A 23,799-nucleotide genomic window follows, 5' to 3' on the forward strand; every position below is an offset into this window, starting at 1 on the left:
GTTCCCTGTGTTAGGAGAAGGGATGATAGACATAGGAAGGGTGAGGGCAAGGATAGTCCCTTTCAGGGCAGAGGACTGCACTAGATGACCTATTGTGTCAGTGCCATTGTTTTGTTTCGATGTGTTCCCATTAAAATACACCTTTATGCCAAAGCTAGGACTACTTGCAATGATAAAAACTGGACTAGAAAAAACTCTAGAGAATATATAGAAGGAAAAAATCCTGTAGGGTTGTTCAAACTGGAAGTCCAATGACTGTACAGTGTGGTTTTCCACTGTGGTGCCAGCCTTCCATCAAGCCTGCAAGGGGCTGGAAGAATTAAGAACACAAGAATGGCCATACTGGGTCAGACCAAAGGTCCATCCAGCCCAGTATCCTGTCTACTGACAGTGGCCAATGCCAGGTGCCCCAGAGGGAGTGAACCTAACAGGCAATGATCAAGTGATCTCTCTCTTGCCATCCATCTCCACACTCTGACAAACAGAGGCCAGGGACACCATTCTTTACCCATCCTGGCTAATAGCCATTAATGGACTTAACCTCCATGAATTTATCTAGTTCTCTTTTAAACCCTGTTATAGTCCTAGCCTTCACAACCTCCTCAGGCAAGGAGTTCCACAGGTTGACTGTGCACTGTGTGAAGAACTTCCTTTTATTTGTTTTAAAGTTGCTGACAGAAGCAGTATTGCCCTAACAGTTTAGTCCTTTGCAAGTAGATTCATCTCTGTAAGCTCCAAAAACCTTTCCTCCTCCTCCTCCTCTTCTGTGCCTGGAATTTTGCCCTCTTCCAACCCATGATCACCACCTATACTCCCCCAATCCTAACTGAGCTGTCAGTAGAATTTGGCACCATTTCTCACCTTTCTTTTCCACCTACCAAAAGAAACTCACCTCCTTAACCCTAATTGAATCCCCCTTTGCTTTTTTCCCTGCTCCTATTGCCCTCCCAGATTTACCCTCCCTTGGTAGCTGAGAATTAAATAGATTGGAGTAAAAGACAAAATGGAATAAATTTGTAGGGCATAAGAATTGTGCAAAGGGGCAGGGGAAAGCCTGAGAACCAGTTGATGAATAAAGAAGGCAAGAATTGAAGACATTTGGAAGAAGAGGACAAACTGAAAAATTGAATAGAGAGGTTATAGATTGTTAAATTAATGAGAGGATAGATGGCTGGGGCAAGTGGAGAATTCATGGGAGAGAATGGACAATTGGTCTATGGTGTGAAGGGCTGGAGACTGACCGACAGATGGACGTACAAAGCAAAAAGTAGGGGATAGAAAGAACAGTGGATATAAGGGGCAAATTTTGGATGGATATTAGGGGCATGGGAATGAGAAAAAGGAGGGAGAGCGTGAGGGAAGTGCGAGAGAGCGGCGCTCAAGGGAAAAGGATCGCGAGGGGAAGATTTAAAGACCATCGAAGAAGGGGAACAATTTGGATAGAAGAGGGGAGAACCATTTTATGTATGTTTATTTAGGTCTCCAGCAAATCCAAAGATGCTTTGGGGGGTGGTCCCTGTTGTTTGATGGGTGGCACTTGTTACTCAGAAGATAACTTTCCAGATACAAGTATAACTATATTGTTTGTTGTGAAATGCTTAAAAATCTTATTAAATGTTGGACATATCTCCCAACAGTTCCCCATGTGCCCCCCAGCCTAGTGCTCCCGCCTCCCCACTTCTGTTTGGGTGGCAGCAGGCCCCCAAGTAGCCAATCAGCGCAGGCTACTTCACCCCGGCGTGCCCTGCATCTGAACCACACGGACTTCCTCTGATTAGTCTATTCCCTTCAGAGGAGGGCGGGGGTTACAGAATTGGGGAGCCAATCAGAAAGAAGAGCTGCCCCGTTCTCGCCTGTGGGTAGTCGCGGTGGGCGCCTGTGGCAGGGGGCTCTTGGGTGTCAGCGGCGCAGGGGCAGTGAGCGTGGAGGGCGCGCAGCGCAGCGGTGGTAGCAGCGCGGAGTAGAGATTGCCTTGCCACCGCCGCTGCGTTAGGAGGAGGGATCTGCGCTTGTGCAGAAGCTTGCTCATTGCTTTACTTTTGCAGCCCGGGGCAGGGACATTATGCCGAAGAGAAAGGTAACGCGCCTCTCTGCCTGTGTTGATTGTGTTGTGGTGCATTCCTTTTGACGCCCGTTTGCAGTTGTTAATCTCCGCCTCAGGTTGCCTGTAAGACTGGGGCGATTTTTTTGGACTGCGCTGATTGAGTCTGGGTATTTGTACTGCCTGTTGCAAATATCTTCCACCCTTCCCTCCGGTTGCTGATTTATTGATTTACTCCTTACTTCCTCTAACCTTGTGGTGAGGGCTGCAGTTGTCACCCCCTCCTCTCGAATGCAAACTCGCTGTCACAACCTGATTCCCCGGAAAAAATGCAGCAGCTGCAGCTTCGCCGTTTACCTCCCCCGAAGGAGTTTCCTGCTTGCAAACTCCAAGCAGTAGCTCATCAGTCTGAAAAAATCCCCCGTGTGCTGGCTGATTCTGCCCTCGGCTGAATCTGCGTTCTGCCTTGCATGGTGCCCCGGTGATGGCTCCAAGGTAAAAGGCGGAAGGGAGAGAAAAGCCATGTTTAAAACAAACTACACCCTTCTCCTTGCCTCCTGTGACAGACCCGTATGTACCAACTCTGGTGTCAATCAGGACAGGAGTCTGCACAGACAGGGCCCCGTGCAGCACAGGGGGGATCTGCTTACACATGGTATCAACAACAGCAGAGAGTTTAAAAACAGCACCATGGGAGACGACTCTGTGCAACACAGAGCGCTACACACCCCAGAGACGGGCAAGGGGGTGGGGAGCTGTTTCTGGAGAGCCTCTGCTTTCTTGTGTAGCTTTGAGACTTTGACTGAACGAGTGTATTTGCCTCCGTCCTCCCAGTCCTCCCTTCTGCCTCAGTGTTTCCTTCCTTCCTTCCTCTGCAGAGCTGCTCCTGCTGGGTTTTACTTGCATCCCTCACTTGCCTCCCAGGCTGTGTTGTACTTTACTTTTCCTTCTCACACATTTTCTCCCTTCCTTTCATGGTGGAGGCTCTGGTATTTTTGAGGAGGAGGTGATGCTTCACTTGCCCACCCTCCCCAGTGACACCCCCCCCCCCATGCTGGAAGCCATTCCAGGCAAAAGTGCAATATGTGTTTAACTGATCTTACTCTGTTGCCTAGTACTATCTGCCCACTATCTGAAATACTATTAATAATGTTAACTTCCATAATTGTCTGTTATGGGGCTTCTTGCACCTTCTTTGAGGCATCTGATACTGGCCACTTTTGGAGGCAGGACACAGGAGTAGATGAACCACTGGTCTGATCGGGTATGAGAATTCCTTTCTTTCTCTTAATTCAGGATGTAAGGAATGTAAAGGGTTACAAACTTGCAAATTATTTATTACTATTTGCATCTTTCACACACTCAGTGTCTGAGCTTCAGGGAACATCTGTAGTATTTTGAAAATGCTCATTTGTTACAGACTGTTACAACTGTTAACAGACATTTCACTAGGGCTGGGTTTTCTAAGGAAACTTTCTATGAAAGTTAGCACCCAGTTTGGGAGTTGGGTAGCTAACATCCTTTGGCCCCCTGGAAAATCCTGGCCTGTAGCGCTTTTCTTTCTGGTGCAATTACTAATGGAGTGTAATTAGAGACTTGACACTAATATACTGCGGTTTTTTAAAAAAAAAAAAACCCAACAGACAAACCAATGACAACAACAAAAAACTCTGCAGTCTTTTAATATTAAACTAGGTCAGCTGAGGAGAGGCAATTTTACTGTATTGGAGATGTCCAGAATGTCTGCCTATGACCTTCCCATAATGCAGATCATGGTTGAATCTGAAAACTGTTTTAATAGGGTAATTGTTAGATGATCATTTCCACACACTTATGAGTTCCATTTTTGTCCTGTACTGATTCCTTGTTGCATTTATGGGTACAGAAAAAATATTCAGTGCTCCACTGAAGTATTTCCATTTTTAATTTTTTTTTAACTTTAAGTTGATATATTTCTCATGAAACTGAGGGACTAATAGCTCCGTACATAATACTTGATTTATATTTAAAAGATACTGTATCATTTTCTTCATCATACTCTGTCAGAACATTCTTGTCCAGGCCTAAAATGCTCCTTCTCTTCCATGGCTGTGCCTTTCATAAGTGAAGACTGATGTGCTTTGAGGAAGCCCTTTGAAGCTAGTCCTACACATTTCATTAGGAACCTTGCAGAGCTCTCCCATGCTTCCCTGACATTTTTACATTCTCCCTGCAGATATATTCAAAAATATCTCGGTGGGCTGCAAAATTAAATGAGGTCTCTTCCCCCATTATTGAGGAGCACATTGTGGCTAAGATTTTTTGTTATGTGTTGTTTCAGTTAGCGCTGGTCTACACTAAAAATGTAGGTTGATATAACTAGGTCACTCAGGGAGGGGAAAAATCCACACCCCCGAGCAACGCAGTTATACCAACTGAACTCACAGTGTAGACAGCGCTAAGTCAACAGGAGGGCTTCTTCTGTCAACATAGCTACTGCCTCTTGGGGAGGTGGAGTACCTATGCCGATGGGAGAAACTCACGCATTGGCATAGGTTGTGTCTTCTTTAATAAACACTACAATGGTACAGCTATAGCACTGTAAGTGTAGATAAGCCCTTAGCCTTTGAGAAACAAGTCTGTAAAAGAGAACTTGGGATTTTTCTTTTGTTCTCTGTCATAATTAGTCTTTTAAAATTTCATTCACAATTGAAGTACTTAAAGGGAAGCTTATTAAGTAAAATTAATGTATTTAGCTTTGTGAGTCTTTGTGTGAATGAATAGTCTTGAAGCTAAGTGTGTTCTTGGAAAGCCCAGAAACTCATGGGAAGTAGAGACTATAGGGTTGTCCACATGGGGAAATTGACTGGCGTAGCTATGGTGGAATAATAAAGTCATTTTTATTCCAGAATAGAGTGTCCATATGGGGAAATTATACTAGCATGGCTATTGCAGAAAAATTATTTCACTGTAGCGTTGCCAGTAAATTTCTCTGTCAAGAAATCCTATTTGTATATCCATTTCTGAAGTGGGTTTCCCAGTTAAAACAAATATTAACACAGAAAAATGTGATTTGATACTTGTTTAGTTGGGAAACTATAACTGTCTCTAATAAAAGGAATTACAGATACCCAATACTTCAGTTTGCATGTTTATGGGGCTATGTGTCTAACTAGTAAATTTGTAGAAAGGGCGTGTAGGAAATACAGAAGTAAAACCATATTCATACCTGTCTTTATGCATGCTTTATTTATCTAACCAGATTGACCAGTCATGCACCTTTTTCCTTTTGTCCCTTAACTCTTTCTTCTATGTGTAACTCAAGAAGTCAGCATTCGAATCCCTTCATTATCAGACAAGGGTTGGAAATTACTTTTTAATTTAGTTTCCCCAGCTCTGATGGGCCACTGGTTATGGGAGTGGAAGGGGCAAGTGAAAACATTTGTGCATTGAGTTGATGTCAAATACCACAATAAAACAAAGAGAGGTTGAGCGCTGGACTCTTCCAGTCAGACCTTCACATGTGTTATTGGTTGTTGTAACACCACATAATGAAGTGAATACAACCTTTCACAAAGAGAATAGTATGCATGCACGGGATAAACTAGAACATTTGTGTGATATTGGTAGTGGGGAACTCTTTTTGGAGTTCTCCTTTTTTGTTGTTGTTCTTCAGTCCCAGTTGAACTTATATTTCAAAAATACAATATAAGCTCGTTTGGAATGAGTACATTCTTTTATGGCTTTGAAACAGGTACACTAAAAACGTCTTTCCATCAGCCATAAAAAAAATGAGGAACCAAAATCTGTCCTATGACAAACTCACAGTAGCATGAAAAGTCTGGTTGCCAAAGATTTTTTTTTAAATGGTTTTAACATGATCACCATCAAATTGCAGTATTTGTAGGCCTGAGTATTTGTGCATAATGACTGAGAAATATAAAGAGGTCAGGTAACTTGTCCAAGGCCAGACAGGGAGTCTGTGGTTTAGTTGGGATTACACTCCAGAGTGATCCTCTTTGTTTCTTCTGTCTAACAATAAGACAATACTGTTTGAACCTGTTCTCAAAACATTTTTCTGACTTGGTGTTGAACCAAATGTGAGGACTAATTGCAGCTTGATTTTTTTTTAAATCTTTTTTTAACAACACTGTTGACCACTATAGTATTTCAAAGCAAGAAAAATGACTTAGTGGATGCATCTTTAATTAGTCACATGAATAGGTCATTTGCACACTTACTGCAATCCCAAATCGTGCAACAAGGTTGATGGCAGATTGTGGTGTATGCTTAGCAGAGATAACAAGGGATTTTGGGTTAATATCTGTGGTAGGGTATGTCAAAGTTAGACTCGGGACTCACAGTTTGTCAGACCACTCTGTTTTATTAGCACAGTGCCCTGCTAATAACACCCAGATAATGTGAGCACTATGCAAGACACAAACTATCTTATTTATACAGATAAAAGGGCGCGAACTAAACGAAGGTACAAAGAGAGCAAAATTGTAAAATTTACCTGGGGCACAGCATGCATATCCTACTTCCTTACTAACTCTAATCGATCTAAGGCTAATACTTCACCAATCGCCCTTAAGTGGAGCAATTGTTCTACCTTTAATGTCTGTATTTCTGACACCTGGATTGCAGCATTTCAGCTCTCTTGCTTAAAGGTACACACAGCATTTCTTTAATCCTTTCTATTTTTACAATATAATTCATTTTACTTTCACGGTACTACAGAATTCTAAAAACTCATTTAAAAAAAATCTGTGTACATTGGTTTTTTTAACTATGCTAAAGGAGTATGAAGGTTGCAACGTCAAGTATTTACAAGTTATGAAAAGCCTTAATTTGGTCTAATGAATTATGATATACTGTTTTAATAATATGATTACATATTACTCTTTCTACAGGACCTCATTTAGCACACAGGATGCACAGTGCTAGCCGAATGGGTATCTATTAAATATTTTGTTTACTCCTCTTCATTAAATGTGTGGCTCCAGACCTTACTCATTGCACACCATCCAAGCCCTACACTAAATACAGAACTAGTTTTCTCATGGATTTGTCTATAGTTCTCTCAATGCCTCAGTCCCTTCACAGATTTATAGAGTTCCCTCCACCCCAAGTTACATTTGAGCAGAACTTGTTTTGACTCTTCAAAGCTTGACAAGAAAATAATACTTATTTGTATTTATGCCAAAAATTAAAGTTTATTACATTTAGGTGTAGTGCAATGTAGAAGTGTTGAGTGTCAAAGAAAATGCTTGAGTGATGCGTCTTCTATATATAGTTACAAGAAACTTTGTGTTCAGATGTCCAGATAAAAACAGATGGAAGTTTCTTGGTCACGCTTTATATTAAAAGTACAATTGTAAATATTTGATGAAAGGTTAATGATGTTATAAGCATTTTACAGACATGGGTATATTATGCGTTTATAGGTGGCTGTAAACACACCAGTATCAGGTGCTAGAGGTGGCCGTAAGCCAAGGGTACTGAAACAATTTATATAGTGGGGGTGCTGAAAGCCAAAGTTTACCAAACTGTAAACCCTGCATGTGATGGAAACCACTTCAAGCCAGGGGTTGCGACAGCACCTCGAGCTCTCCTACTTCCAGCACCTATGCTATAAGCTATGTTTATAATCAACCTGTTCACTCTAACAATTTGCAACAATCATTTATTAAAACATATATTCCATTTATTAATTCATTGTTCCCTTTAGCCCAGTGGTGACCCCTTTCACACAGCAAACCTCTGAGTGCGACCCCACCCTCTTATAAATTAAAACACTTTTTTATATTTAACACTGTTATAAATGCTGGAGGTGAAGTAGGGTTTGGGGTGGAGGCTGCAGCTTGCGACCCCCCTGTGTAATAACCTCATGACCCTCTCAGGGGTCACAACCCCCAGTTTGAAAACCCCTGCTTTAGCACATGTCGCCCATCCACTAATTCCAATTTAATTTCGGCCTGAACAACACTGCCTCCCATTCAGAGTGTTCAGGTGAATTATCAGTGTAAGGCCATTCACAACATTGTTCCATGTATTAAAGTATAAAGCAAATTGTATTGTTAGGTACAGTTCATCAGGTATCACAGATTATCTCCCAGTTTAAAAATTAACAGGTGCAAATAATCCATTTTAGATAAAGGGATTTTAGAAAAAGTACTCCCTCTTCTCAATGAAGATAAAAAATGGACTGAAAGCAGAGCAGCAAGTCAATCGAAAAATGTTATTTCAGACTGTAGGATATCAGTTTTGTTGATAAGCTTCACAAAATTAGCCTACTGTGTGTAAGGAAACAGATATGCCAAAAGATGTAGCTAACATATGCTATGCAATTAAAAGTTTGCTTTGATTAATAAATTACTGAGTTCTAATTTCTCCATTGAAATGTATCAATTGTACCAAAAGCAATTGTTTTGTATAGGTTTGTCCTAGTCTGAGGTCTATGTTAATACTGTTGTAACAAAGTAGTTTAAAATTACATTTTATTGGAAATTGTCGTTGTATCATTTGTGTAGAGTGAAGGCAAACCAGGTTATGATGTCTCTTAGAAATCACATTTTGTAGGATTATATAGCTTCAATAAAAATTTCCTCTTCTTTAATTCAGCATACCTTCTAAGGTACTAAAGAAGGGTGGTTCATCCACATGCTTATGTTTAGAGAGGATTTTTCAAGTGTTAGGATCATACTTGGGGTATAGTCTTTCTCCTGCAGACTAAGCTGGCTTGTTACTTCAGTCTTCTCTAAAGGCCACTGCCCAAGTGCAGCCGGACATCGTGTTGATTCAGTGGGTGACACTCAGACTAAGTCAGTACTGAACAAGTGCCCTAGCATAATGAAAGAGGGCACCGATGTTTGATGTGCCCTCTTCTAAATGAGATAAAAACATATGTCCCATATAAAGATCCATGGCACTTTTCCCAAAGTAGGGATATTTAATCTCTTTGTCCTGGCTAATATGTATCTTGATTAATTGTATTCAGTCTTATAAATCGTCCTCTGACTTGAATTCATTTCCTGTTGGAAACAGTATTGTAATGTTCTATGCCTCTTAAACAGTTGATGCATTTCTGTGGTCATAACAGTAGAAGATCATAGAACTATAGGGCTGGAAGGGACTTTGAGAGTGCCATGCACTCAAGACAGGACTAAGTATTATCTATACCATCCCTGACGGGTGTTTGTCTAACCTGCCCTTAAAATCCTCCAATGACAGAGATTCCAGAACCTCCCCGGGCAATGTATTGCAGTGCTTAACTGTCCTGACAGAAAGTTTTTCCTAATGTCTAACCTAAAATGCCCTTGCTGCAATTAAAGCCCATTGCTTCTTGTCCTATTCTCGGAGGTTAAGGAGAACAATTTTCTCCCTCCTCCTTGTACTTGAAAACTGTTATCATGTCCCCTCTGTCTTCTGTTCTCCAGACTAAACAAATCCAATTTTTTCAGGCTTTCCTTATAGACCTTTAATTATTTTTGTTGCTCTCCTTTAGACTTTCTCCAATTTGTCCACATCTTTCCTGAAATGTGGTGCCCAGAACTGGACACAATACTCCAACTGAGGCCTGATCAGCACGGAGCAAAGCAGAAGAATTACTACTTGTGTCTTGCTTACAACATTCCTGCTAATACATCCCAGAATGATGTTTGCTTTTTTTTTTTTTTTTGCGCAACAGTGTTACACTGTTGACTCATATTTAGCTTGTGATCCACTGTGACACCCAGATCCCTTTCCGCAGTACTCCATCCTACGCAGACATTTCCCATTTGTATGTGTGCAACTGGTTGTTTCTTCCTAAGTGGAGTTATTTGCACTTTTTCCTTATTCAGTTTCATCCTGTTTACCTCAAACTATTTCTCCAGTTTGTCTAGATCATTTTGAATTTTAATCCTATCCTCCAAAGCCCTTGCAACCCCTCTCAGCTTGGTATTGTCCACAAACTTTATAAGTGTACTCTCTATGCCGTTGTCTAAATCACTAATGAAATATTGAACAGAACTGGGACTGATACCTGTATAGTTTATAATCTGTAATATTTTGAAAGCACTTTGAGATTCTTCTGGGTGAAAGGTATTATAGAATAGGTTGCATCAAAACTTATCAGGGGACTATTCAGCTATGTCTACTCTAGACTCTTTCCTTCTTTCCTCTCTCCCCAGTCAGTGTCCCAGTGTTGTTCGATCACTGGTGATGGCAGTAAAGGGAGTGCTAATATAGATGGGATTCAGATGGCTGACAGCATTTGTACTATTGTATTGTGTAGATCAACGTGAGCAGAGTTCAAAGATGCTGTGAGGAAAAATGTCAGTGCCCACTCTTTAGATCTACTGGAGGTAGCACTAGTGTAAAACGATATAGCTATATCTATCTGTCTATCTATATTAAAGTCTCGTATGGACAGGGTCTTTTGAGAGCCATTTTTAAAGTTGGTTCATACTCAGATGGGATCTAATAAACTTTAAATGGCTAGTGTGGACAAGCCAAAACCTTGTTAGAATAATTTTTTAAATCTGCTTTCCAAGATTGAATATAGGCTTGATAATAATTCTTAGATGGCTTTGGCCCCTCCATACTAGTTCTTTAAACCATATTGGAACCCAGATTAGTAGGTACCATGTTTAAATGCAGTTTGTAACAAGGGTAAATGGAACCAAATAAATGTAAGGTCACATTGTAAGGTAACATTTGGCTCTTAAGTCTTCACACATCTGTGCCTCTCATCTCTGCCCCTCCCAACAGCCAACTTCAATTGACAACACAAGAAGCTAGGCTTGGGGATACAGAGGATGTATTACTGGGCAAAATAGCCTCTTAAAGACATGCTGTACTCCTAGTCACAAATATAATTTTAAAATAAGTGTTTCAAATACTAATTATCAATCAAACTGTTAGAACACATTTTGGGGACAGGAAAGGAAAGTTAGAGATGGACAGACAAGAGCCTGTGATCATTGAACAGTCACCAAGGGAGAGACTTTTGAGTCATGGTTATTCTAATACGTGTGTGATCTGGTACACTGTACAGCATATCCACGTGTGGCTCTGTCAGAGGGGACAGAATTCCTGGGTGTCACCCCTCCAAGACAGCCTATCCTACAGAATAAGGGTGAACCTATAACAGAAATAGAAGGGCCAAAACAGGAAATGGAGTCCCGTGTTCTGGGGGGTGTTTGAGTGAACAAAACACCCTCCAGAGCTAAGGGGGAACCTAAGAATGCAGAGACCCCACTGGCACCTGAGCTTCTGAGTAGATTCATGCTGGATGTGAGGACGTGTCACGTGCCTTTCTCAAAGGGAAGCGGGTGGTATGATGAATTTGCTAAGCAAGAAACTACCATTCCCTCAGCCCCCTTCCCACTGACTTACAACCTTCAGGGTGGGCATGCACATACATCCCCTTCCCCTGATCGGGAGGGGATGGAAGTTATATGGACCACCGTAGCCCAGGAAGTAACGTTGTTCTGAGGGGAAGTGGTAGCCCCATGGCAAACTGGGAGCAGCGGAGAAGCTGAATACAGAAGAAACTTTTGGGGAGCCTCATGCAAAGCTGGCTGCAGCAGCAGTCAGGTAAATGTGAAAAGGCTGCGACTCGCTAAGTCGCAATCAGGTTCAGGTCTGGGCACAGCCTGTGCGGAAGCAGCAGAGACTGGGCAGGGAACCAGTGCAGAGTGGCCCCAAGGAGAGAGACAGCTAACTGATCCTGACCTGGAAACCTGCGAGCTCCTATTTCCCTGTAGCATAGACTGGGTTGGAGAAGGAACCCAAGGCACTAGGCCTGAGGAACCCTAATTCTCATTGGAGTGCCCCCTGATCCCCAGAAGGGCCCAAATAGGAACCACTATTGTTTTACCTTAAATTGCAGCTGTTTAAGTCACTGTTCATAGGGTGTTTTGCAATCTTCTCCTTTCTGCCAGCCCTAGTAAAATACCACTTCGCTTAGCCACGTGTCTGAGTCATTAGTGGGACCCCAGGGCTAGCACTTTTAGGGCCTAGTACCTGAAGTCCTTTCAATGCTTGCTTCAGAGTCATGGTACAGTAAAGGTTTGGTGTGTCACAGCACTGAGCAGCTGTAACAGTTACAAAAATATAAAATATTTTCTCACAGAAGAACATTCTTTAATATTACTTATTTGCTTTTTGGTCACACCTGCATATCCTGTGGGTTTTATACTTTCCACCCCTGAAAGCTACCGTTAGATATTTGCTGGAGTAAATTATTTTCAAAACCAGAGCTAATATTGTCAAACATTGTTCTCTAGGGTTAAGCTCCTAAATCTATAGATACTGACAATAGATCTGTCCTGATTTTCAGAGAAGCTCATCCACCTTAGTGGGTGCAATGGTCGCTCTGAAAATCAGGCTAATTCTATTTAAGTAATTTAAATATGGATTTAGGAGCCTAAGCTTTAATTCCTAGAAATGGCTCTGCCTAGCTCCTTCTGCATGGTTCAATTTTCAGAACCAGAGCCCGATTTTGAAAAATTTGACTTAAAAGAATAACACTGAACAGTCTTTAGCTTCCATTACAGTTCTACCATGCTGTTTTCACGTTGCTGTTTAATTGTACAATAATAGTAAAACAAAGGAACAAATAATAATAAAATAATTTACTAACACCTTGGCTCACATTCTGAAGTGTGGTCCTAAAATTATTTGTCTAAGTGAGCTGTCTATTTTGGTGCTCAGCATGTCTGACCACTCCCATAACTGATCTGTATCCCTGAAAATCAGGCCGTGTTTTTAGATGCCTAAATATGGAATTGGCTTCTAATTTTATACACCAAACCTGAAAATATTGGTTCTAGAAAATAATGGAAACCTGAGCAACAAGCTTATGTAGGCTTAAACAACTGCTTTTAATCCTTCATTCTATTGATGGGGCACCAGGCACCAGCCCAGCAAGCAGGTGCTTGGGGCGGCCAACGGAGAGGGGTGGCACGTCCAGCTCTTTGGCAGCAGTTCGGCGGCGGATCCCTCACTTCCTCTTGGAGTGAAGGACGAGCCGCCGAATTGCTGCCGAAGACTGAAGCGGCAGCGGTAGAGCTGATCATGATGGTGGCTTTTTTTTCTTTTTCTTTCATTTTTTTTTTTTTTTTGCTCCTTGGGGCAGCAAGAACCCTGGAGCCAGGCCTTGTCTATTGAATAAAGAAACGATTGTATTTTAAAGTGATTAGAATGAGAAGCTTTGAACGTTTACCTATATTATATTACAATGGTAAAAACATAGGTTGGTTGTTCCATTCAGAATCGTATAGCGCAGTCAAGTGAACAGCATTAGTTGTGATTCAGAGTTTGTGAAATGACCATTAATTGCCCATGTGGCTTAAGTTATGCTGGCCAAACATCTAGATCTTTTCAAGTGGTAATTACAGAACATACATATACAATAAAAGCAGATTTAAATACATCTATTGGGAAAACATTTAAATGGAAAATAATCACACACTTTTCATTTTCTGATTTGTGAAAATATAATTTATACCAGAGTTGTTTGTTGTTGTTTTTTTAAAAAGAGGAAGAAATACAGTTAATGTTCTGAAAGAGTATGAAGCATATTGGATTTACATGTTACAAACATTAATCTATTAGGTTTAATAAGAATTAGACTTTTCTTTTTTTCTGACTTGATCAAATTTCATTGTAATCATGATACACGTCCCCTCTTTCTTTCTCGTTTGTGTTTATGTGCACACCCGCGTGCACACACCCACAAAGGACTTTCGTTAGTGAATGATAGGAGGATATTTTTATCTATTTCATATTAGAACTTTAAGCATACTCTTCCCTTTCGTCACATCATGATGTTGACATTATCCCATAAAGGATTATAAAATTATATATTCCTCTTCTAATATATTTTTAGATTTAAATCCCTTCATCATTTCTAAGTTTTGCATGGTATTTTATTATCTATAATTTCAGAAGATCAAAATGTTATATAGGTTTAGTTTAAAGAATAAATATTTCAGAAGCATTTCCTTTTACAATGAAGAATATATGTGCTTAATGCAGGTAACTCCGTAGCTTCTAATTTATTAGGTAACTGGGAAAGGATAATTGCCTATGAGATGGAGGGAGTTACTATATTATGCAGTTTTAGCAGGTTTGTAAATACTCTTTGAAAAGGCCCAGGAGGTGTGGAAACTGTGGAGCTCTCTCTCCATGCTATCTCATAAGAATTAATGTTGAAATGTGGATAATCTGTAAGTAAAGTTTAATGGAATACACTGAATACAAATTTAATTTAAAAAGGACATGCCATAAAACCTGATTTTTTTTCCCTTGTTTTTGGGTGAGAATTAAAAAACTAGGCTCTGGTTCTGCAAATATTTAAGCAGATGAGTAACTTCATGTGCTTCGAATGTGAATTCAGTGGAATTGTTCATGTGCATGAAGTTACTACCCTGTTAAACATTTTTCAGGATTGGGCCCTTTGTGGATAAAAGAAATGCAGGCGATACGTATCTGGCTTTTAGTAAAGCATTTGATGCAGTATCTGTTTTACTTGCACAGTTAATTCAGATTGGCTCGGCTATGAACACTGTTGCATCCGCTAAAAATTGGTCAAAGAACCACAAAAAAAAAGTTTTAATGATAAATAAGGTATTGCACTGGGGCAGGGTGGGGCAAAGGTGTTGAGAAGGGTGTCAAAGGAGTTGGTTGGTGTTTAAATAACATGGGATTGAATGTCTTTGTTAAAAATCTGAAATGGGAAGTAAACAGCGCCCTAGTTAATTTAGTAGCACTTTGTAAATTTCAGAGCTATGGTGAGGACAGAGAAATAATTAAAGGGACCTAAAGAAGTAGAAATATGGATGGTGAGCCAAACTCACCCTAGTGTAACTCCACTGACTGAAATTTAGTTACACTAGCAATGAACTTGGTCTGAGTTTTAGCTTGGGAAAACCTTAAGGTAATACATGTAGAGGAAAACTGTCTGAAACATATATATTCAAAGGGAAGGAAAAAACCTGGATAGCAGTAATTCTGAAGTAGGCATATGGAATGATATGTCCTTTTGCTGACGGCTGAGTTTTGTTGCAAACCATGTTTTGTTTGTTTTGGTTTTTGGTGGGGGGGAAAATGGGTTAGGAGTGGGAGGAGTAACGGGCAGCACATCAGGAAGCAGGGAAATAATGGTGTACAACTCAGAGACTGCACCTAAAATGCTGTGCCAGAATGATGTCTGGAGAAAATTCTTATTGCATGGAAATTTTAAAAATGTGACTAGATAAAACACTAGAAAAAATACTTTAGCGAGTAATCCATGTACTGTTAGGGGGTTCGATTAAATGTCCTAATGGGTCTCTTTTCCTCTAACTTCTAATGTAGCAGTTAGAAAGAAATCAGTATATGCTTTTTAAATTCACGTGGGTATGAGCCTGTAATTTCTGACCACACGGGCCCTTGGTATGTGGCATCAGTTAATATTAACATCCTTTACAAGATGTTGTTTAATCAGTTTTACTATATTTATCTTTCCGTGTTGGCTTTTTAAAACATTGCTTACATTACTAAAATAAATCCATTCACCTGTAATAAATCCATTCACCTGTAAACATCAATATCTGTGCAGAAGTTGCAGTGCTGGGATACTATAACCCCCTTTGGCCATCTAAATTGTTTGATTGCCATCTGACAGATAAATGGTAACCTTGCTAATGTTGTTGCATTATTTTACTTAAGGTACATCCGGTTTATATTTCAGCATTTTAATTACTAAAGTTAAAGTTTTGTCAGTTTGTCAACCTATAGCCACCTCTGTCAGATAACTCTTTAAAAATATGGAAATTGTCTTTAATTTTTTCAATTTTAATGATTTCCTCTGTAGCATTGGTAACCCAAATGTCATAGTATTGTGCTAATGTATGAGGACTAGAAAGTGAGATCAACCAGGGGGTTGCTGCTCATTCTCCAAAATGAGTGAAATAAATAAACTTGGTTTTATAATCCACTGTTCATCGGAAAACCTGATTTTTAACCTGTCACTTTTTAAAAAGCTCTTCCTCATCACTGATGGGCACAGGGAGTGTGTACACAGCCATCCTGGTTAACCCGGAGATATAAAATATGTGGATCTGATTGATCAGCTAAAGTTTAACTGATGCTTAATTTACAAAACTGTGAGCTCACAAAACTGATAATCCAGACACCAAATCTGCAATGACACTTAAGGTACAATACATATCTGTGGTCTGCTGAGCCTAAAATTTACCATTAATTACAATATTGAAAACATAAGTCTTGCTGGCCGGGCAGCTGGTTTGCTATGACCATTGCTTATGACACTGATCATAGTCCTCTCATTGTTTGGTGGTGGTTTTTGTAATCACCTGTTGTCTGTCACCTTATTCTTCATGTCTGCCCCAAAGAGAGAACCTCTTTTTATGTGTTTGTACAGCACCTATCACAATGGGCCTGTAGATGCAACTGTAATGATGATGATACAAGTAATCTGAAGAACTGCCGTACAATTAGAAAGCTTATCTAGCTTGTAGCACTGCCTTTTGAACGATTCAGTGCCAATAGTATACAATATTCGCGATGCAAGTGGTCTCTTCTCTGAAGAGTTTACAATGTAAGCAAGACAGACATAGCAAGGATGCACTGCAACTTGACAGGTGACAGTGTCATGTTAAATACTGTGAGCCATAGCATTACCTCATGGAAAAAACCTGTGGGAGAGGATGAGTTATTTAATAAACTCACCTACTTTGAAATCAGTTCCTTAGATGGCATGACATCACAGTGGGAAGTCAAGGAATGTTAGCTCTCTGGGATATCCAGGTAGAGAACTGCTGCTCATGGTACTTCACTGGAAGTTATGCTCCTGTTGGATCTACTTATGCCTAAAGCTCTCTTCTCTCCACTAGTGCACCTCCCCTTGTGGAGGTAATGCTGCATAAAGCTGTCTTCTTCTGGTTGGCTTACTTCTTGCCAGGTACTCTGAACTTGTGTTGCTTTGGGTAGCAGTTGGGTTTGGATGGGGATTACGACACTGAGCTCCTCTTTCTCCTCCACCAGCACACCTCCAAGCTTATTTGTGTCTATTTCACCCCATCCATGCTAAAAGCAGACTGTATTGTTTGGTCCCTGAAATGTTCTAACTTTTAAAAAACTATATATTTTAAGGTAACAAGTGGATTATAAACTAGTTTAATTGAAGTACACTACTTGCCAAGACATGGTCAGATGGACTGCATGAAGAACATTTTAAGAGAGACAAAATGGGGCAAGCATAAAAATAACTCACACATACAATTTAAATGTTTTGTCAAGATAAGTCAATATATGGATTGTGATACTGTTAATAAATAATTTTATATTTCATGGCTTCCAAAGCCAGAGACGACCATTGTGATTACCTAGTCTGACCTTCTATATAATACAGACCATATAATTTACCCAAAATAATTCCTAGAGCTTATCTTTTAGAAAAAGATCTGAGCAGGATTTAAAAATTGTCAGTGATGGAAAATCCACCATGACCCTTGGTAAATTGGTCCAAAGGTTAGTTGTCACTGTTTAAAAAAGTACAATTTACGGAAAGTCTGAATTTGTCTAGTTTCAACGTCCAACCATTAGATTGTATTGTATATTTCTCTGTTAGATTGAAGAGCCCATTATTAAAATGTGTTTAGCTTAACAAAAAGGAGGTTAAAGGCTGATGTAACAGTCTATAAGAAATAGAGCAAGGGACATCCCACTTTATCTCCCACACAGTACATAATGGGCCTAATTCTCAATTACACAAAGGCTCATTAGTCTAAAGCCTGAGCTATGTGAAACAGTCTTCATGTAAATGAGAATCTGCTGCAAATTGCTTATGGTAGGGTGTTTTTGCTTCTGAGCTCTCGCCCAAAGAATGGCATCTGACAACTGTTTTTGTGATTACAGAGATTACCATCCATTTTCTGAAAGTCTTGAAACTATCTCAGAACCCCACTGCCATGGGTTGATGACAGCCATAGTTGCTGAGAGAAATGGCCAAACTCCATTTTAAAAGTCTGATTGTGTGGGTTTTCCTAGCTGCTTTGCTCTGTTCTGTGCAGTGCTGCTTAATTTTCTTGCAATTTCTCAGCCATTTAAATGACTGGCTTTACTTATCTTTTTATGACCTGCTATTGTGGCACCTTCCCTTTCTATCAGGAGATTGTATGTTACAACTACGAAGTCACATTCATTATCCATCCATACCCAGCTGGTAGGGCACAAATTCTTAGCACCCTTTCTATAAGCAATTCACAGTCCAATAATCCTACAGAGTTACAGAAGAAGGCAACTCTGTGTAGCAAATTAGCCTCTTTTCTTCTGTGCCCCAAGCAACATTGTTCTACTCCCTCAAATCCCTTCTCAAAATCAGTTTCTTTTGGTTACCTTTCCACTACTGATCTCCACTACATTTCTATCTCCTCCTGCTCTTGTACCTGATCAGAAAACACTAAGAAAAAATATGTAAAACTGAACTATCTGCTCTTATTTAAAAAAAAATGCTCTCCTGAAAGCTGTGTTCTCTTCGCCATCCATAGACCTCTTCCTTCCTTCCTGACTGCAAAATACTGTTAGTCGCTTTTCATTGGATTATCTGTTTAGTTTGTAAGCACTTCGAACTTTGAAGATGAGGATCCCTGCCCTGAAGTGTTGTTGTGTAGGCCCATAAACACAATAGTTAATAATTGACATAACAGACCTGATTTAACTGTAAGTGGGCTTATAATTAAATTGAGTAAGCTCTTCTGTACCTTTCAGATGATGCAGGTAAGAGTAAGCAGGAGCAAACCTGACTTGAACTATTTTGATGGAGGCTATGAGGGAGGTTAAAGCAATAATGAAAGCTGAATCTGAGGCATAAGAAGACTGAATTTAACTTTTTCAACTCATTTCAATATATTTGTGTTTTATGGCTTGATATTGCTTAATTACTAGTGGAGTGTATGTGCGGGAGGAGGAGAGTTAAATTTCTCAGGGGTTCTCAAAATCCCTGTTAGAGCAAACCTCAGGGGTTTACTTCAAACCATTATCCTACCAACTGTTGACTAGCTCGTATTCCCATTGGAGCCTGTGGATGTTTTTTGTTAATTGGCTGGGATGGTCACTGTTTGATGCAAGGTGTTGCCTATCTACTTGCTGCAGTCCCAGCTTTTGCTGGTAATCAGTCCTGTGTTTCTTCCTTGGGAAATCTAGAATGATTTTACTTGATAGTGTTTGGTTTGCAAGCCCTAACTTGCAAGTCTGACAAACATCTCTTTTCAAGGGGAATTCAGTTATCGTGGCATACAGACAGGTAACTTTATTTTAGTCCATGTTTTGTCAAACCCCAATGCTTTTTTTTATAGATGCATAACAAAATAGCTGACTTTATTCAATATTTTCTCTTCAGTCTCCAGAGGGTGCTGAGGGCAAGGATGCAGCAAAAATAACTAAACAAGAGGCAAGTATAACTCCTGTTTTTCATCTGTTGTGGTTTTAATTATTAAATTGGAGACTCCAGTTTTACAAAACTAAATAGTAGTTGTTGCTTCACAGAGATCCACTTATGATGTGGGTTTTTAATGGGAATTCTGGTATTGGTGTTAAAACTGCAAAACAGATTTGGTTTACTTGGTAAAATTTAATCCTTTGGCACTGAAGAATCAGAGGATGCATTGCTACATGAGGCATTTTCCAGTAGCATGTTAGTCAATGGAGAAGGATCCTGAATCCTAGTGCCATGGGAATTTAGCTCCCCCCACCCTCTTCTTTTTAAATCCAGTAAGGAAGTTTACTGCGTTGATTTCAAAAACTGAATGAACATACAGGTGAATTAACAGTGAATTTCCTCTATTTTAAAGTTATGAACATTCTCCAAAGGGCATATTTGAACTGAAAACATAAGTAACAACATAAATTATAGGTCTCCAGAAAATGTAAAAATTAGTGAGCCAAGACAAGGAAGCTGACTTGAGGCTCAGTCATTTAGGAAAAAAAATGGTGCAGTGGAAGGGGCAAAACAATAGCAAGATTCAGGCATAACCCCCTGAAGGAATAAATGAGCTCTTTGGAAAAGGGCATCTTGGTTTTTAGCTTCTTAGTAGCAATGTTTCCTGTGACATTTCCTAGAAGATCAAGAAGAGAAGCATATGATTACACAAATTAGTACAGTTGAGAGTTTTATGTAGTTTCTATTATATCTCGTACAATATTATTACAAAGGTAGGTTAAAAAGAATACCTTAGGCAAGTATTAAACTTTTAATGTGACTTAACTTTGTGTAAAACAATACAGATTTTTCTCCTGTATCCATGTTTAAATACTGTTTCCTCAAAATAAAATAATTTTGAAGGAGAGCAATCCTAAGGTTACCCTCCCTCCCCCCGAAAGGTTTGACAGATATCATTGATGTCCATTGGATACCAGTATAAAGAATGAACATTTCTAGCTTCTAACTAGAAGCTTGCAGATGTCTGCAAGGTTTCTAAACTGTTTCAAAAGAGCCTATTCTCTCTCAAACACAGGAACACCCATCACGGACATGGAGTCAGGAATAGATATGATGGCTTTGTTCACAAGGGCATTATAGCTCTCTCTATGTAACTTCTGTTACCTATAAGGACTGAGATGCAATCAGATAGCATAGCTTCTAGATAAAATCGGACAAGAGAGTTAAACAACCTACCCTCTCCACTCAGGGATTTTTAAAGAATTGTGTTTAACTCACTGTGCTCCTGATGTAAGTGCAAACCCTTAAGTGAAGCTGATCAATGAGTAAAACCCTCTACTACATGACCAAAGCTGCTGTTGTCTCTCTATTTTTTTTAAATCATTGTGATTTAGAAGAGTGCTGTCTTATCTGTACCTTCTATTGTTCAAATGCCTTCTAGAGAACCAGGGGAGGGAGGGATAGCTCAGTGGTTTGAGCATTGGCCTGCTAAACCCAGGATTGTGAGTTCAATCCTTGAGGGGGCCACTTAGGGATCTGGGGCAAAAATTGGTCCTGCTAGTGAAGGCAGGGGGCTGGACTTGATGACCTTTCAAGGTCCCTTCCAGTTCTAGGAGATTGGCATATCTCCAATTATTACCTTTAAAAAAAATGTAGATTTAAGCTGGGACTTGGGGTACACAGGTTCTACAATTCTGTACTTACAGACTAATTGAAATGCTGTCTTTTTAACCTGTTTAGCAGTGGTGCTGTGAAAACTGATAGTGCTCAACAAATAGATATCCCAAATCAGTAAGAGAAGAGACATATAGATTTTAGAATGACGTATAACTACTAGACAGCTGAAAATCAGTTGTTGTTGGGTTTTTTCTTGGACAAAACCTTCTTCCTGCCAAGACCAAGTTCAAGATTTTATTTACCCTGTAGGTAGTAAGGGACATTAAAATCATTACATGGAACATGGCTAACTGTACTCCTCAGGTGATGGCCTCATCTGTTGCAGGAGAAATGCAGAACCTTTGACACATGTTTTTCAGGCCACCTTTGAAACATATTTTTTATGTATTGGTGGTGTTTTTTTTTTTAAACGCCTTTCAGTTCATCTTTAGGTTCTGTTTTGTTGGGGGATGGGTTACAAATCAGGCAAAGGGACAACTATAGGTAAACATGGTTCCAATTTTGTAGCATAGACCAAATTTTATATGTGGTGGGTTTTTTTGTTTGTTTTGTTTTTTTAAACCAAGACAAAGCCTTGGCCAAAACAGTACAAATAGAGGTGAGTTGGGGACTAGTTACATGGTTTTGTCCTGACCCTGTTACAACCCAGTTGCAGTTTTTAATATTCATGAGCTTTTTAGTCATGCTCTGTAACCAGCTTCATTCACTCATCTATAGTTGTAATGTATTCAGGGGCCTGGGAGTGGATTTAAATAATATTTCCTAGACTTTCTCATCTTCCACACTTGACTTATGAAAAAAGTAGAGACATTTAATTTTATTTGTGGGTGGGGAGGGGTGTTCACATCTCTTATTTCTTCCCCTAATAATTTTCTTTAAGTGGAAAAACAGTCAAATGCTTACCCTCTACTCCTGCAACTGGCTCTGTGCAGGTGGACTCCTGTACTCACATGATATCAGCTGAAGGATTGGGCCTTAATTTACTTCTTTTAAATATCAGCACTGTACTAAGGGACACCATTAACTTAACTTGCATTTCTGTCAGAAAATACTTTTAACACTGTGTAAAAATAACAGCTAAGAGATTTAAAAAACACTCTTTTCCTCAATATTTTCAGTTCACTTGCTTTGCAGTCCTATGTTGAATCAGTTTCAATGTTTCCGATGTGTAGTCAGTTATTCTCTCCTGTTTGCATAGGCCTTTCACACATCAACAAGGGTGAGATAGTTATAAAATAGGTCACTGCTATTGTAAAACTGCACCTGCTCCAAAATCTGTCAATATTTGTAGTCACAAATTTCAGGGGGGAGGGAGAGCTCAGTGGTTTGAGCATTGGCCTGCTAAACCCAGGGTTGTGAGTTCAATCCTTGAGGGGGCCACTTAGGGATCTGGGGCAAAAATTGGTCCTGCTAGTGAAGGCAGGGGGCTGGACTAGATGACCTTTCAAGGTCCCTTCCAGTTCTAGGAGATTGGTATATCTCCAATTATTACCTTTATTACCACTGAAACTTCTGAACTTTTTTTTTTTGTAAGCAACTGGATTTCAAGTTCACTATGTCTCTTTAAAACTCAAAAAATCCAGTGGAGGCGGCACCCTTTATGTGTATTTGGCACTAAGGACTTTTGTTGTCCTAGTGGTATATTTTAAGTTATCATCAAATAAATGAGTGACACATTTTGTCTTGGTTTGACTATGATCTGCTGAAAGCCTACCAACATTTTTTCCCCTTTTTATAGCCCACAAGACGATCGGCAAGATTGTCAGCTGTAAGTATTCCTAAGAGCCGTTGGTGTACACCTTCCTAGGCACATGCTTTCTCATGCCAAACAAACAGGATGTCATATTTTGTTTGATTCATTTATTCTTGAAGAGCATTAAAGCTTTCTAGAGGGAAGGATGTTTATTTTAATATAAACAAAGGCACACAGTCTCCTAAAAAGAACTGTGTTCTTTTCTTTCACTGGTATGCCTGTTATACACAAAGTGTGACTTAGAACTTCTGGAAGTTCTATCTCCTGATAGGTCAACAGGTGCTGGTTGTGAAGATGCATCTTCCTCTGTGAAAGACGGGGGGCCACTGTAGCAGGGCTAGATTTTATATTTTTGATACTTTTTGGTTATTTTTCTTTGTTAGATATGGGTAGTAGGACAAGTGGGAGGGGGAAAATCTCCTTTTTTCTTTCCAGTACATTTGCTTGACGTATGTGTGTTCATATATTAAAAACAATAATTAATAAATAGCCCACTTCAGGAGGAATGGAGGAGGAAGAACCTTCTAGCAATGTCACATTAGATAGTCCACGCTCTCTGTTACAGAGAGGCTAAACGGGAGGGTGGGCTTCTGTTAATGGTTCACACCAAACTCCCTCTTAGACTCTTAAAATGACTCCAAAATTATTTTCACTCCTGCATGTGGTGAGCCAATAGATACAGGCTAGCTTAGTCTGTGATGTCAGTTGAGGTATATCTGAACATGAAACTTTTCTGGTCTTTTAAGAGGTGCACACCAGGAAGCAAGGAAAAGGTGGGGGTAGGAGGCTGGTAGTGAATTATCTAATATATTTTGTAACTGGAAATGTTTTATAGAAACCTGTTCCACCAAAACCTGAACCCAAACCAAGGAAAACCACAAAGGTAAAATTCCTGTAATTTAAATCACTATGACC

General features: G+C 39.8%; 1 protein-coding gene across 4 annotated transcripts in view; it reads left to right on the forward strand.

The window, feature by feature from the left end:
- The first annotated feature begins 1,825 nt into the window (after positions 1-1,825).
- The window catches only part of HMGN3 (high mobility group nucleosomal binding domain 3), a 28,477-nt gene continuing 6,503 nt past the window's right edge, over positions 1,826-23,799 (forward strand). For 3 of the 4 annotated variants that reach the window (XM_039531658.1, XM_039531660.1, XM_039531657.1), the window contains exons 1-5: positions 18,771-18,793; positions 19,290-19,319; positions 19,416-19,466; positions 22,870-22,899; positions 23,720-23,767. In XM_039531658.1, coding sequence (XP_039387592.1) covers positions 18,785-18,793; positions 19,290-19,319; positions 19,416-19,466; positions 22,870-22,899; positions 23,720-23,767 — 168 coding nt within the window. In that variant the 5' untranslated portion in view covers positions 18,771-18,784. Of the gene's footprint in view, positions 2,078-18,770; positions 18,794-19,289; positions 19,320-19,415; positions 19,467-22,869; positions 22,900-23,719; positions 23,768-23,799 lie in introns of those variants that run through there. The other variant, XM_039531659.1, reaches the window with a different exon arrangement.

This window comes from Mauremys reevesii, linkage group 3 (genome assembly GCF_016161935.1).
Source record: "Mauremys reevesii isolate NIE-2019 linkage group 3, ASM1616193v1, whole genome shotgun sequence".
Taxonomy (NCBI): Eukaryota; Metazoa; Chordata; order Testudines; family Geoemydidae; genus Mauremys; species Mauremys reevesii.